Source organism: Pseudopodoces humilis, chromosome 1 (assembly GCF_049639895.1).
Source record: "Pseudopodoces humilis isolate 2021_Gansu_Grassland_sample_001 chromosome 1, ASM4963989v1, whole genome shotgun sequence".
Lineage (NCBI taxonomy): Eukaryota > Metazoa > Chordata > Aves > Passeriformes > Paridae > Pseudopodoces > Pseudopodoces humilis.
The window spans coordinates 97,597,598-97,614,285 of NC_142200.1; the positions used below are offsets into that span (position 1 = coordinate 97,597,598).

General features: G+C 40.4%; 1 protein-coding gene across 1 annotated transcript in view; it reads right to left on the reverse strand.

Moving 5' to 3' along the window:
* The window catches only part of ITGA9 (integrin subunit alpha 9), a 222,125-nt gene that overhangs the window by 103,673 nt on the left and 101,764 nt on the right, over positions 1-16,688 (reverse strand). Inside the window, exon 16 of the mRNA XM_005529940.3 lies at positions 6,470-6,625. Within this exon, the coding sequence (XP_005529997.2) occupies positions 6,470-6,625 (156 nt within the window). The remainder of the gene's footprint in view (positions 1-6,469; positions 6,626-16,688) is intronic.

Consider the following 16,688-nt stretch of genomic DNA (forward strand, 5'->3'; position numbering starts at 1 on the left):
ACAGGGACAGAGTCAATCAATGGACTGACAAAAACAGCATGAGGTTCAATAAGGGGAAGTGCTGGGTCCTGCATTTGTGTCCCAGCAAGCCCATGCAGCACTATAAGCTTGGGGAGGGGTGGCTCAAGAGCTGTTCAGCAAAAAGGGACCTGGGGGTGCTCAGTATGAGCCAGCAGTGTGTCCAGGTGGCCAAGAAGATCAATGGCACCCTGGCCTCTATGCAGAACAGTGTGGCCAGCAGGACCAGGGCAGTGATCCTGCGTCTCCTGCTCTTGGCACTGGTGAGGCCACACCTTGAGTACTGTGTTCAGTTCTGGGCCTCTCACTTTAGAAAGGACATTGAGGTGCTCCAGACCATCTCCAAGGAAGGGCAACAAGGCTTGTGAAAGGTCTTGAAAACATGTCTTATGAGGAATGACTGAGGGGCTGTGTTTGTTGAGAAGAGGGGCTCAGGAGGGACCTCATTGCTCTCTACAGCTACCTGAAAGGAGGTTGTAGTGAGGTGGGGGCCAGCCTCTTCTATTGTGCCTGCAGTGGAAATGCCCTTAAGCTGAGACAGATGACTTTCAGATTAGATATTAGAAAAAGAGTGGTCAGGCACTGGAAAAGATTGCCCAGGGCTGTAGTGGAGTCACCATCCCTGCAGGTCTTTAAGAATTACCTGGATCTGGCACTGGTGTCATTTAGTAAACTGATGCTTTTTAGTGGTTTAGGGGTTACAGTGGTAGTGCTGGGTTGATAGTTGGAACTGGTGATCATAAAGGTCTCCCAGCCTTGATGATTGTATGATTCTATGGCAGGCAGGGAAAAAGAGGTGATGGTGTGGGTCTGAATATTAGAGAATCTTTCAACTGTCTATCAAGGATAATGATGACAAAGTTGAGTATCTGTGGGTAAGAATCAGGGGGAAGGCCAACAAGGCAGACATCCTGATGGGAGTCTGTTATAGACAACCCAACCAGGATGAAGAATGAACTATGCTGTAAACATTTGGCTGATGTTTCACAATTGCTAGCCCTTGTTCTTGTGGGAGACTAACTTGTGGGATGTCTGCTGGAAACTCAACACAGTGGAGAGGAGGCAGTCTTGGAGGTTTCTCGAGTGTGTGGAAGGACAACTTCCTGACATAACTGGTAAGGGAGATGCCCTGCTAGACCTGCTTTTTACAAACAGAGAAGGGCTGGTGGAAAATGTGGTGGTCAGATGACATCTTTGGCACAGTGATCATGATATAATAGAGTATTCAATTCTTGGTGACGTAAAGAAGGGGTCAGCAAAACCTCTGCCTTGGAGTTCAGGAGGGTAGACTTTAGTCTGTCCAGAACACTAGTTCAGAGAGCCTCCTAGGAAACAATCCTTAATAAGAAGGGGGTCCAGGAAAGCTGGACATACTTTAAGAAGGAAGTCTTAAAGATTTAGGAAAACACCCTTCCTATGTGCCCAAAGATGAACTGGCTAAGAAGACCAGCCTGGCTGAACAGGGAGCTTTCATTAGAACTTGGATTTACGACCTTTGAAAGAAGTGGCAATTAACTCAGGAATGGTATATGAATGTCATTATGCCATGTAGAAAGAAAATTAGAAAGGTGAAAGGTCAGCTAGAACTTAATCTGGCCACTGCTGTAAAAGATAATAGAAACGTTTTTTTATAAATAAATGAACAACAAAAGGAGGGTCAATGAAAATCACCAATCTTTATTGGATGCAAGGGGATCATAATCACCAAGGATGAGGAAAGGCTGAGATACCTAAAGCCTTCTTTGCATCATTCTTTAACAGTAAGACCAGTTATCCTCATGGCAACCAGCTCCCTAAGGTGATAGACAGAGACAGGAAGCAGGATTGACCCCCTGTAATCCAAGAGGAAGAGTCAGGGACCTGCTGAGCCACTTTGATACACACAAGTCTATGGGACCAGATGGGATCCATCCTAGGTTGCTGAGGAAGATGTCAGAATAACTGCTCTCCATCATTTATCATCAGTCCTGGCAAAATGGGGAGGCCCCAGGTGACTGGAAGATGACCAATGTGATACACATCCATAAGAAGGCCAAAAGGAAGATCCAGGAAACTAAAGGCCTGCTTGCCTGACCTTGATGTACAATAATGGAACTGACCATCTTGAGTGGAATCGTGATGCTGGTTTGGGTTTTGCCACTTTTTTTTAATACGTTCTCTGTATTCTTTGCACATATATTTGTAGCTCTGTAGCTTATTGTACTAGTACTTAATTTTCCCAGTATTTTTCCATGGCCTTTCCTTAAGCAGAAAGACAAAACATATTCCAGAGCTATAAGCCCCAGGAGGTGAGGGCTCCAGTACTATCTTGGTTCTTCCTGGGAACTAAGATTGAGAACAACTCTTCAAGACACATTTCATAGACAGAGCACAGCTAGAGCTGACAGGAGGACTCCAGAGAAAGGGCTTGACCTGGGGTGGGGGGAATTGCATCACTTGTCCTCCTAATTGGTGCATTTTACCAATTATTCTAATTTCCTAAAATGTATAAAAATGTACTTATCTGTATAGGGGTGGGCTTTTGTGGACATCTTTCCATAACTGCCTCTGAAAACCTTCAAATAAAGATCCACTCCTTACTAAAATCACCTCAAGTTTAATTTCATATGAAAAAGACAACTATCACATGGCACATACAGGACAACCAGGGGATTAGGCCCAGCCAGAACAGGTTTAGGAGGGGCAGGCCCTGTCTAAACAGCCTGATCTCCTTTTATGGCCAGGTGACCCACCTTGTGGATGTGGGGAAGGCTGAGGATGTTGTGTACCTGGACTTCAGCAAACCCTCTGACACCATCTTCCACAGCACACTCCTGAAAAAGCTGGCAGCCCACGGCTTGGACAGAAGCACTCTTTGCTTGGTTAAGAACTGGCTGGATGGCTGGGCCCAGAGAGTGGTGGTGAATGGCGCTGCATCCAGTTGGTGGCCAGTCACCAGTGGTATTCCCCAGCTCTCCACTATTAGGACCAGTCCTTTTAAATATACTTACTGATGATCTGGACAAGGGGATCAAGTGCACCCTCAGTAAGTTTGTGGACAACACCAAGTTGGGTGCTAATGTTGATCTGCTAGAAGGTGGGAGAGCTCTGCTTATGGTCTGGACAGGCTGGATTAATGAGTTGAGGCCTATGGTGTGAGGTTTAACAAGGCCAATGCTGGGTCCTGCACCTTGATCACAACAACCCCATGCAGTGCTACAGGCTGGGGAAGATTGTAAACCAAACTTTTCCAAGGAAGGAGGAAAACTGAGGAAAACTACAGGGGAATTAATCCATTTCACTGAGTGGAAGACTCTGGGCTAGCTCGTGACTAGCACATTGCCACTTGTCAAGCCATCTAAGCCAAATGCAGTCATTTGTCCACTATTTCAGATGACTAAACTCATCAAGAGCAGAAGAGATACAGCTGAAGGGATGGCAGAGAGAGGAATATAAATTGCTTTCAACAATTTCACTCCAACCAAAGGGAAGACAATTGCGATTAGGCAGGAAGGATGGCCCATGATCTCTGCAAGAATAAATGCAAAAGGTAATTTGGGAGCTTGCCCTGACAAGGAGGAAGGTGTTTTGTGCCAAGCTATTTCAAATGGAACATGGCAATTAGACTGATCCCTCCAGTCTCCCAAGGACTTCCAATATCCCTAGGTATAAGTCAATTCATCCTCAAATGTACTTCCAACCACTGACAGCTGCACTAAGTTACTCAGCTGCACCAGGAAACTGAATTGCCCTTGCCTCCAAGACAGGAGCATCCTAACTCCTAACCGATGCCTAAGAATGCAGTAGTTGGCATAGGTTAAAATCATGCCATGAGCCACATTAACAGCTTGGTAGAATAAAAATGTCATTCCAATGCCAAGAAATGTCATGGGCACAGCTCAGCTTGCAGACAGTGACATCACCTGACTCAAGAAGGAACACAGAGATCTCTGCTCTAGAGAAGACACCACTGACAAATCTGGACCATACTGTATGTATGGACACTGCATTTCACTCTGTCCAGACCCGTCATTTCTTTGTTCTCAGTATGAGACTGAGGTGCATGTGCATGTTTTAAAATATAGAATGGCATTATTTGTGCAGCAAACCAAAAATCACTGGATGTGTTCATAAATCATCTTCATGAAAATCCGTCTATACTTTCTCATGCCTGCCAACCAAGCTATTTTATTTACTTAACCAGCTTTTCAAAAACAGGTATTTCAAAAAACAGACTGCTGTTTTAAAAGGGTGAAGTTCATCCAAGAAATATGCAGTCTCATTCACCCAGGAGTGCAACACTGGGCACAAATTTTCACTGCAAGTTAGTGGAACAGTAGGAACAGAAGGTTGCAGACATTTTCTATCTCTTCTTTTAACTAACAGTTTTGGCACTCACAAAATCCTGGAGACAGTGACACAACTAAATCTACTGAGAATATTTTCCTAAAACAAAATGGTATCTCCATCTTCATAATAGTTGGTGATTTTATTATAATATTTAGAACAGGCAGAATTCTAGCCTATCACATTTTGAACACTAAGATACATTACTGCATACTACTAAGAACAAATCCCCACTGTATTTGTCAGGATAGCATTCTCCTTCTTGGTTAACATGTATTTATACAGTGGATATACAAAACTAAATGTTATAGTACAAGCCATTAACAAAGAACTAAGCCAAACCCAGTTCCAAACACACAATAATTTCCCTGAAGCAGGAAAACTTATTAACTTTTTCCTCTGGATGAAGGTAGCAACTTGATTTGGGAGGCAACAAAGAGGCTAATGGAAAGTCACATCTTACTGGATCTGTAAGATCTAGGGCTTTTGAAAACAATACACAACCAGCTATATTTAAGGACATTAGTACTAACATTAACACTAATTTTGTCTACCTGACCTCACCATATCTTCTGAAAACAAAAAACATTGGAGTCTTGAACTGGACTTCCAAAAATGTAAGGTTCCTCCATAATCATTAGATTCTTTGAAAAAGTAAATCCTTTATTAAATTAATTTTGGTTCCTACTGTCCCTTTTGGCCTTTCAAAACAATATTTCCTTACAAGATAACAAGACTTCTGAAAGAGAATGCTACATTCCAGTTTTTCCATGAACTTAGTCTTTGAGGACCCCAGCACCAAGCCTCCAGGCTACTTCATCAGAGCTTTGTCACCATGACTGCCACACTAACTCTGAAGCTCTTGTCATGTTCTTAGCTGAAAGCATATTTGCCAGCACACCCAGTGTCAAAATACTTTTCTTACTAATCTAAGTGAACAACATCTGGAAAACTAATGAAAAGGGATTGTTAAACTGGTTCCCTCCCATCCAAATTGCAAAAGAAAACAAGTCAGAGAAATTCCCAACATATTTTTGTCCCTGCTCTATAACCTCAGCATTTAGGTATTTTAGCATTGATCCGAGACTCGCCTGCAGGGCAAGATGTGACCTTTTGAATTTAAGTCCATTAGTAAAAAAAGCAAGAAGCTTTGTTCATGTAACACTCAGGTTTACAGCAGTGCTAAAGTTCCAAGCTCTCCACAAATTCCCATCATATTGTTGCAACAATACAAAATTCATATACAAACAGCCCCACAAACCCTCCTCATAAAAATAAGTAATTTTTGAATGCATCTTTCATTCATAAATCTATAAAAATAAAGCATACTTGAATAAAAATGCATGTGTCTAAACTACAAGAAATAACCAAATACAGTTCAAACCACTTGGCTACATACTGAAGCAAATAAAACACTTTAGTTACTATTTTTTTTGAATAGTATTCAGGGATCTTATGAGCAGAATCAGAAAGTAATGCTACAGATGATCATGCTATTGTGTCAATAGAGAATGAACTTCTTAAGGTTAAAAACCTTAAGGTTAAAAACCATTTACTCCAGACAGACTTTTCACAGCTAAAAAAATGGCAAGGAGGGGAGGAGAATAAAATCATCCTATTTCAGCATGGCATGTCTACAATAACAGCAAGTGTGGGTTTCCCTTGCCACAACTGGATGTGTGAAGTCCTAAGGAAAAGAGGACAGTTGGGTCAGGAAAATTTTTTGTTCTTCTGTCCACTGTTCTCCCCTCAGCTGCCATGGACAGTTGCCATGTCCCCTTCTGCACTAGCAAAGGCTTAACCTGGAAAGAAGTCCAGGACCAAGCCTTTCACAAGAACCTCCTACATTAAGGGAAGAACCAGAAGGCATAGGACCATTCTCATCTTTCCCTTCCCAGCACAAACACCCTGAAACAAGAAAGTGACCTCACTTTGTGTTGTCTAGCCTTGGAGGCACAAGCCTTTACTACGTCACAGAGCAGCACTGAAGTTAGCAACAGCAGAGATTGCACAAAAAGGCTACTGTGTGCAAATGACCCAGGGCTTGGCAATCCACTTTTAGAGCTACCTCTGCTGTAAGTTCAGCCACAGGCCTTCTTGGGAAATAATGTAGTCCAAATCTGACCTGATTCCTTTGTGCTATCTTTTGTCCTTTCTTCCAGCGAAGAACGGGCTTCAGAGCAGTTAGTTCCTTGTCCTCTTTTCCTCCTTCTATCACATGTTCTCCAAGGCTGTACGAAGCTTCAAATACAATTGGAGAGATGACGTCCTTGACTCTTTTCTGTACAAGAAGACAAACAGATATTTCACCTATGCATATAGCCAAGCAAGTTTCTATCTACAATTATACATTCAATCAAACTATATAATTTAATTAAATATGCAATTAAACCAGATTCAACACTGCAGACCAGTTTCTCTACTTCCTTTATCTTTCTCCAGATCAAGCAGGAATAAGCATATTACAATGAAAAAGTCAGAAGTTTTAAAAAAAAATTTAAAGTTATTCTTTTGGGACCTATTCTTCAATACACAGAAGCAGTGGAATATTTTTCCCACCTATAAATCAAGTGGTTTTCAATAAAAATACTTTCTTAAAAAAGAAAAAAATAAAATAGAAAGCAATCAAATTATTCCTGCAGAAGCAAAGAGCAAATAATCTGAATCTCTGGGGTTTCAAAATCCTAGACTTTGACTGAGATCACCTCTAGTGAGCTCCACTCATTAAAAGAACAGAAAATTCCATCTTCCCTTGTTGTTTTGCAGTATCAGTGAAATGAATGGATGAGCAAAGTTACTAATGTGGCTATAAAATAGGATTACAGATATGAACAGGCAAGAAAATCCATCTTCCAGTTTGTTTCTCAAAGCAAAATTTACAATTTCCTCCATCCTCAGCACAGCAACACTTTCAGTTTGTAAAAGAAGAAAGTTTTTCAGTTGATTTGCTTATTGTAGGCTTCATACCAGATGTATAGAATGGTGCCATATTATTTGGTTGATGGGACAAAAGTATTGCCTTCTCTGGTTGCTGGAGCCCAAGCCACAAAATTCATACCATTTGTCACAACATGCAATGTCTAAATCCAGATTATGGTGCCAGGACAAAGTGCTCATTGTGCTCTGTTCAGTTCTGACTTCCAAAATCCAATTTACCAGAAAACCTAAGTGCAAATACTCTACCTTTTCATAGGCAAACATTCCTCTTAAATTTTAGTTACTTAAAAACATAGCATTAATTCAGCGCAGATGAAACTGAGGCAATAAATAAATCCCATAAGTAAGCACATCAAACTGTCAAATAGGCCAACTCTCAATTTTGCCTTGCACTGGTTAGTGGGTTTCTCTGAACACAGGTCACCAACCACAAGAAGCAATTGAGATGCAATGCCACTAAAATTACATCTTCCAGATGTGGGAAACCTGGGTACTAACTGGCTTTCAGACCACCCTGTTTGATCTGCTTCAAGACAACCATACCTCTCCAATACTGGAGACTGTCCACAGATCTCTGAAGTCAAAGATTAGTGGCTAACCAAACTCCCAAATCATGGGTTAGTTGGATGAATAATAGCAAATATCAGACTGGATGACATTTGCCCTCCTGCACCTTCAGCCAGCCCTTAAATTCCCTACCCTAATACGAATATCTGCCAGTACTCTGAAGTTTAGACTGTACATTGCTTGGAGCGATTTGTGCTTTCTTGGTAAAGAACACTGATCAACAACAGACATAGCAGTGGTGGTAGCTTGATGTCTTCACCGTCCTATAAAAAGGACTATGGATGATCTGCAGCACTTCTAATCCTCTCAGCAGAAGAGATACTCGTGCCTGCAGCCTTTTCCTCAGTCCTATCCCCAGGACTGGAACTGTACCATACTGAGACTACTAAATAACAACATTACAACTCACAAAGGTAGTTTTGCTCTCAGAGAAAATCAAGTGTGTTAACTTAAGTGAGGATTGTTATCAGGCTATGTGAAGACTTTGTATACAAGAAGAAACAAGACCATAAAAGAGCATGCCATACAGCAACAGTCAAACACAAAGCAGCAGGCAAATTGCCACTTAATCCAACTGTATGCAACCAACTATATAAACACAGAACAATAAAAATGTACACTGTGGGTTAAATTAAAACCCACCTACCATTTTTGTAATTTTACTACTGCAGTATGTTAATAAGTACTTAATCACTTCTATACGTCTTAATATGGTCTTGCAGGGTTCAGACCAGTGCTCTTTAAAGTCAAAAGGTAAGTTTCCTATTGAGTTTGATGAATATTGGTGTGAACCTTTATTGTTTGCTGGCGTTCTGCTTGATTTTAATGGTGAAAATCTGATTTCTCCATCACCACAGCCCTGGGAAATACATTTCACATACCCATTTATCTTTAAGTAAGGATAAAATTATAATGCTGCCCAGTTATTAATTTTTCTACACGTTCAGTCCCTTCTGCTCACAATCCCTCAAAAACGAAGGCAACAGTCTGTGGCATTTGTCTTCAGTAAGACAGAGACAAGACAGTTCTGTCTCACAGGTGCACCACAGACTGTCTGGGATGTGAACACATAAAATGAATAATTAATATTTGGCCAAGCACAATCTGGAAAAGTATTATTTTGGGCTATTAATATGATCAATTTCTTTCTCTTTCAGTCCACCCAAATGTGTTGCTTCCTGTGTTGAATCATATATTGATGACACAGCCTGCAGATTGCTTTTAAGTATTCCTGATTTCTAAGAGGAAGCCAAAAGATTCAATGAGTATAAGGTTTGAGACAGACTGAAAAATCCTTCAAGTCAAGGAACCTGTACATTTTTTATATAAGTTGCATGATCCTAATGAACTGGATTTGTCAAGTGATATGATTTCCATGAGCAGCTTTTACATGTAATCATAATTTGACACCACAAGGCTGCTATGCTATGGAAGTGGTGTAGGCTAAAGACATTTCTGAGTCCTGAAAAAACTAAACTGGAAAATGATAGCATATTAACAGCACAGTTTGAGTAACTGAAAAAAAAAGCTTGAAGGGTACTACAATGAGTGTAATATACAAGGAGTTCAAATTATGAACAGAAACAACTATGCAATTAGGATTCAGTGAGTAACAGTTAGTTAATTTAAGTAATAAATACTTAATCTGTACAGACTAGAGTCATTGAATTGGTGCAAGTTTTCACTGTTCCTGAACTGTAAAGCTTTCCCTAGCCAATGTGATAACAAATGCTTGCTATCTCCTCTCACAGAACAATCATCTCAAAGAAATTTTTGAATGTTGTGGCAGCAGCTGTACATGGCCACATATTCCTTCCTTTTTTTTTTTTTTTCTGGCTTAGCAGAAGAGAAAAAAGCAAGAAAGCAAAGTCTCTGCCAGATTTATGACTGTATTTCTGTTTGACTTCAGTACCAAAAAGTCCTAAAAAATCTGAAAAGTAACCAAAGAGCAATGATCAAATGTCACATCTGTGATTCTGAATATAATTTGCAGTTTAAGATGGAGTGTGATAATTGTAAGAAATAATTTTTGTCACTTTTCATAGGCACGGCCTAAGACACATCATGACAACACACAAATACAGAGTCCAACATCCTAAAGGCACACTCCCTTGGGCAGGCAGCCACTGCCTTCTACAACCTTAACTTTAGGCTACCAAGAGCCCACACACATCAGGAATTCAAGTAAATTTGGCTGGAACAAGACAGAGTTTTAGTCAAGGGATAAGATTTATTCTATTCATGATGCAAAGTGGTTGCCAGACTGGATATCATTTCAGCTTTCTTTTGGCTCAGTGCTGCAGTACACTCAGGGGACTGTACATGAGCTCTATAAATCATCACATTTAATCCCCTTTCTTCAACAAGGTGAAAGTCTCCAGCAAGGACTCTAGAGAGTGCCAAATTCCATTTTTAATTATGGCCGAAGGGCTGAGAAATAAATTGAGATATAAATAATGCCCACAATCTACAGCAGGAATAAAGGATGAAACATGGCCCTTTAAAGGAATGAATATGAACAAATTTTCAGCAGCATCATCTGACAAAATACACATAATCATCAAGATGACCTCAACAGTTGCTTGGTGCCATGTCTTTCTGGAGTTTCTCTTTTCCTTCTCTGTGGGAAAGTTCTCTGATCTGTCGGGCCTTTTTTCTACTCCCTCTGACTTGATCCTCAGGATTTTAACACATGCATGAATTCCAGAGCTGTTACTGAATTCAGCACAGCTTTTCAGTACTTCAGAGAATTAAGTTCTGTTTAGTTAAATGACAGAGAATGAATTCCAGAACCTGTTTTTTAAAACACTCAGCTTGAAACTTATAGTCTAAATGTATTTATTTCAGGTGTTAAATAATAAGCTCTAATAACAGACTAGGAATTTTTATAGGCTTAAATACACAGAACAAATTTGACAATCCAAATTTAACAGAAAACATATTAATGATGCAAAATGTATGAAAGACACTGTGCTAATGCTAATCCAGAATACAACTTTAGTCAGATCACAGGTCGCTACCACATAAATCCTCAACTCAGTGTCAACAGATAAATAGTTCCCTGATCAGAGATTTCAAAAATTACTCAAATGTCCACCAGCCTTCAGAAACAGGACACTACTGCCACAATCTATGAAATGAAATCACTGCTGTAGGTCTTAGTAAACATACATTATAGATTATGAATCAATAAGACGACAGTGTTTGACTTTAAAATTAACTATCTTCTCCTGTTATCTCAGTCTCCCTCTCTAAACTGTGAGTCATCCAGGATGCAAAGTTTAAAAGCCATGGAATTCAATAAGAGTACTAATTAGACAAATTGGCTTTTAACTTGAAGACAGATTTTCATTCATTTCAAATGAATGAATGTGTACATGTCATTCTAGTATCTGAAAATTAATAAGGAACAACTTAACTTCCTTGCCCTGTTCCTTGCAACACTTAGAACTCCAAGTTTAGATACCTTGGTGTTAAGTCCCAGTGCAAGCTAATACTTTCAGCCACCTACTATGTCAAAGAATAACAACCTTTGTCCTCACAAGAGCTTTCCTCTGTCCTCTGCTTACTTTGATAAAGATATTCTAGGACTTGTAAAAAAGTTATTTTGGACTGGCATAATTTTAGAGTTTATGTGTCCCCACTGCAAAGGCATACATGACATAGTCATGACAAAATCAGATAGAAAAGATCTAATTTCCATTACACACAAGTTGGGAATTTTTTAATACATATATTTTTTAAGGTTTTAAGATGTTACTGTAGTTAAGAGAGGAAAAAACCCAGCTGAAAACTCTTTACAGATAAAGAGACATAACTAGAAGTTTATTTGATTGGTAAAAGCTCATTTACAAAGTTATGAGTGAATTTTTTGTCAAATTAATAGTATATGAAGGCAATCAGTGCCTGATGTTTCAATCGTATGTGCTACTGTTTTAAGATCTTGTGACAGCCACAGTTCAGAAAGCAGTTGAATAGCCTTTGTTGCTAAACTTCAACTATTACTTAGACTTACTAAGACTTCTGAAAAATCTCAAAGTTTATAACAGGGAAAAAAAAAAAAGCAAAGTATTTGCAGGGTGTCACATGCCCTAATGTTATTTAGGGTTAGTGTTTGAAAGTACGGGAGTACTTTTTTTATCCTCTTCCTAAATGCTTTACTCCAGGACACAACTGTTTCCATTAGGTCAGCAACTCCTCTTGGCACACACACTGAAAAGTGAAAAGATGTCTTGGGAAAGAAAAAAGCAAATCTTAAATCTAGTTAAATAAACACCAGGAGCCTGGGAGCCTGTATGCATTGAGAGAACACCCTGAGACACTGGGTGTCAAAACCCAAGCTGAGAACAGTCTCACTGTGAGTCACAGTGCTCACCGCTCTTGTGCATCTGGATTCCCACAATCAGCTGGCAAGTGATAAAGGTATTACTGATGTAGGCATGGGAGAAATTGCAATCAGTAGTGCAAATATTCCATGTCAAAGGTTACAAAGGCTTAGCAATCATATACCATGGATAATTCTCCCAAGGTAATCAGTAAGTAAAGCTACTGCCTGCCATCCAAATTCGATATTATGTATTAGTGATCTCAGGTCTTGATTTTCCAGCTCTGGACTAAAATGCATTATGGCAGTACAGTTTCATATTCTTTTTACATATTTGAATGTCAGCTCTTTTATTTGACCTACTGTTTTCAGTTATGTTTTTATGACCCACTCCTTTTCTCTCTTTTATAGTTCACTTTCAGTCTTTCATTGGGTCTTTTACATGAAAACTACAGATAATTCTTTGACTATTTAAAATCATGAAGAAAACATGACACAATGGGTTTGACCGTTGGCATGACCCTTTGAAGAAAACAGACACAACGGGTTAAAATGCCCAGCTTTTTCCTTGTACCAGGCAAAGCAAACCGATCTGCAATACATGACAAGATACCTGCAATACTAATAACACAAAAATACAAATCCTTAGAAAGCCCAGGAGCTGATGGGTATTTATGAAATGAAGATGTGAACTTAATTGAGCAAAGAGAACCCAAGAAGGAGGAACAGGGGTAATAGGGTTTTATTTATTTTGTTCTCTTTCTGAAAATATAAACTACTTCAGCAGGGAATAGTATACAGAATAGAGACAATAATATATCCAGAATCTTCCTTTATGTATGTAACTTATCATATGGGGTTTTTTTTTCCACTGGAGTTTCCACATTTCATATTCCGCTGATACAATGTTTTACCAAAACAAAGCTTTAAAGAGATTTCCTTTAAAGGTGTCTTAAACTGCACTGAGTGCATAAGAAGAGATAGTTCAGCTACCTGTTTCCTTTTATACAGCATTTCCCTCCAACCCTGATTGAGAAGTCGAACACAGGGGTGCTGTGTATGAAGCTGTTAGAGAAGGAGCTTAAGATCCTTGTCCCCTGAGTCATATTATATGGTAACAGGTCTGCTAAAAGACCAACACATGAATGGACCTAGAAAAGTGTTGTTAACTTTATGGTTAATTTCAGCATTCACATCCTGTATTTTCTTGTTCACTGTCTTGCTTTCTTCCTATATACACCTGGATAAAGCCAGCTGTGTGTATGTTTCATCCAACCAACTTCCAGTGCAAAATCTCCCGCACAAGCCAAGGACTGGGGTGATGACTGACTCTCCCAGTCCCCTCCTGAGGCCATAACCCACAGGGATGGTCAGAAACCTTCCTTGATGGTCCTATGCCCCTTTTGCTGTGTGTGGTATTTCAGATTGAAGGTATAACGCAGCTTAGCAGCTGATGACTGCTGTTTGACACTGAACGGCAATGTGGCCCCAGTCTTTGCCTGAGTTCTATCTGATTCTTCACAGCCATGAGTAAACCCCTGACCTACTCTGTAAGAGAAAGCAGACATCCTTCCTTCTTTCCCTTCTTCTCATGATGGTTTTTCTTCTTTCTCTTGAAAAAAGTATGGCACAAGCACCTGGGCACATTTCAAGAGCCAACAGCAAAGTAATCAATAGGCTTCCCCCAGAATCTCTGTACAGGACACAAGAGAAGGACGTGCTTTTTTCCTCAGTGTTTCCCACTGATCATTCCACAAAGTACCTGACTAAATGTCTGCTCCCTTTTGAAGGTGCCTGTCACTTTTCAGAGAAAATAACCATCTAAGACAGGTTTATGAATTGAGACAGGATTCCCCTTCATGCATATGAGTCTCTGGTGGTTTAAGAACGGTATTCCCACTGAATTTAGTGTTCCCACTGAATCACTCCATTGTGATGTGGCCACACCATGCACTGCTTGCTTACTCCCCTTTTTCTCTCCTCCCTCCTGCAGTGGGCCGGAGAGGTGAATCAGATGCCCAAAAGGGCTGAGATAAGAACAATTTACTGGAAACAGGTATGAAATAAGACAATGAACAGTAGCGGCAACAATACAAGTATGTACAAGACACAGGTGAATGATTCACATGTTCACCATGAGGAAGACCCCCAACAACACCCAACCACTCCCTCTGCCACGTTATGTGACCCAGAAAAGGGACCTTTTCCCCATCACTGGAAAATTACATGAGTTGGTGTAGAATAACCTCCAAGTTCCAGCCATGCCCCTTGTGGCACTGCCAAAATTAACACTCTTGGCTGGTACCAGGATAGGGTCATGGGACACATTTTCTCTCACACTGTCTTAAAGCATACCTGTGTCATATCCAGCAGGTCACCTTACTATCAGTAGGTCAAACATCTATGGATGAGATTATCCTGCTACATTCCCTAGAACTGCAATGGATTTGTTTGAAAAAAGCATCAGTCTGTAACAACTGACAGATGTCCAGATGCCATTTTAGTTTGAACCATGGTATCTCAAAAAGTCCAGGTGGCTGAAAATCTGCTAGAAGAGTCAAGTGGCAGTGGACAGAAAGGCTGGATGGCTCTGAAACATCACAGTAGCAGTGGAAAATATATTTTGATAGATACTTCATTTTAACCATTTTTTCCCTGAATTGAAGGCCTGACTATATGCTGACTCTTTCAATGCTGTTGTTACAAAAAGCATTTAATCAATACAGCTTTATAAGAAACACATGTGTAAAACAAGGAAAAATTCTAAACCATTATTCATTAAGCCTAGTTTCCTTTAAAAATGTACAGGAAAAAATAGTAGCATTGTGTCAGGATTCAAAGTAAGCAGAATCATCCTGAGTAGAAGAGGATAGCTAGACATGAAAAAAGGTTAACATCCATGTTTTTACTGACAGTTAATTCAGTAAAGTAGAAGTGCTAGAAATGGTCCTTGGAACTCTTCCAAAGAAAACAACATACTATCCAGCATGCCTTCCTGTCTGCATGCATCTGAAAGAGAGAGGCGAAGTACATGAGAAGAATGACGTTCCTATAGTTTCATTTACAAACTATTGAGATGAGAATAGACTACTTATGAAATCTAGAGATATTTACACACAAAAATATAAATCCTTCTCTGGTTAACCTGAGAATAGACAGAACACAATGGGAATCTGGGAGGAATGTTGTTGTAGTGGTTTGACTGGGCAGGATGCCAGGTTCCCACTAAAGCCACTCTATCACTTCCCTCCTCAGCAGGACAGGGGAGTGGTATGATAAAAGGTTCATGAGCTGAGATAAGGGCAAGGACATCAAATTATATCCAAGGATAAGGAGTCACCAATTGCCATCATGGGCAAAACAGACTGGACTTGAGGAAATGAACTGAATTTCCAACCAAAATCAGAGCAGGATAATGAGAAATAAAACTAATCTTAAAAACACATTTTCCCCATCCCTCCCTCCTTCCCAAGCTCCACCAGAGTGACACAGGGAGATGGGGGATGGGGGTTATGGTCAGTTCATTACAGGTTGTTTCCACTGCTGCTCAGGGAGAGAAGTCCTTCCCTTGTCCAGCATGGGGTCCCTCCCATAGGAGAGAGCTCTCCATGAACTACTGCAGCATGAGTCCTTCCCACAGACTAGTTCTCCTCGAACTGCTCCAGGATGGGCTCCTTCCATGGGGTGCAGTCCTGCAAGAACAGGCTGCACCAGCATGGGTAGTCCATGGAGTCACAAGTCATGCCAAGAAATGTGCTTTTCTCTGTATGATCTGTAGGTCCCTGCCACAAGCCTGCTGTACTACAGGCTTCCCACAGCATCAACAACATTCTTTTGGGCATCTCCTGCTTCAGAATAGGTCTACTCCATGGGCTGCAGGGGGGTCTCTGCATCCATGTGGTCCTTCATGGGCTGCAGCTGCACAGGTGCTTCACCATGATCTTCACCAGGGGCTCCAAGGGAATCTCAGCTCCTAAAGCACCTCTTACCCCTCCTTCTCCACTGAACTCGGTGTCTGCATATGTGTTGCTCTCTCACAGTCCCACTCCTCTCCTCTCTGAGCACAATTACATCTGCTCAGTAACATTTTTTTTCTTCTTAAATATGTTATCACAGAGGTGTTACCATCATCTCTTGATGATGGCTTGGCCTTGGCCTGCAGCTGGTCTTTGAACCAGTTGACATTAGCTCTGTTGGACATGGGGGAAGCTTCCAGTAGTTCTTCACAGAAGAACGCCTGCAGTCCCTGTGCTATCAAAACCCGGTCATGCAAACCTAATACAGTTGTAATAACGTGACTCATGTCTATTCTTGCACTATTGAACAGAGAAGGTAGTATTTATTAGTCTAGTCTTCAAAACAGAATTTAAAATCAATCCAAGTAAAAGGAAAGAGTGTTATAATTGCCTGCTTTGTCACATGAATTTAAAAATGTGAACAGAGCTCATCTGTGATATCAGCTTTTATGTTTAATATCAATTCATGTTTCATATCCTAGGTCTCTACTAGAAGCCTT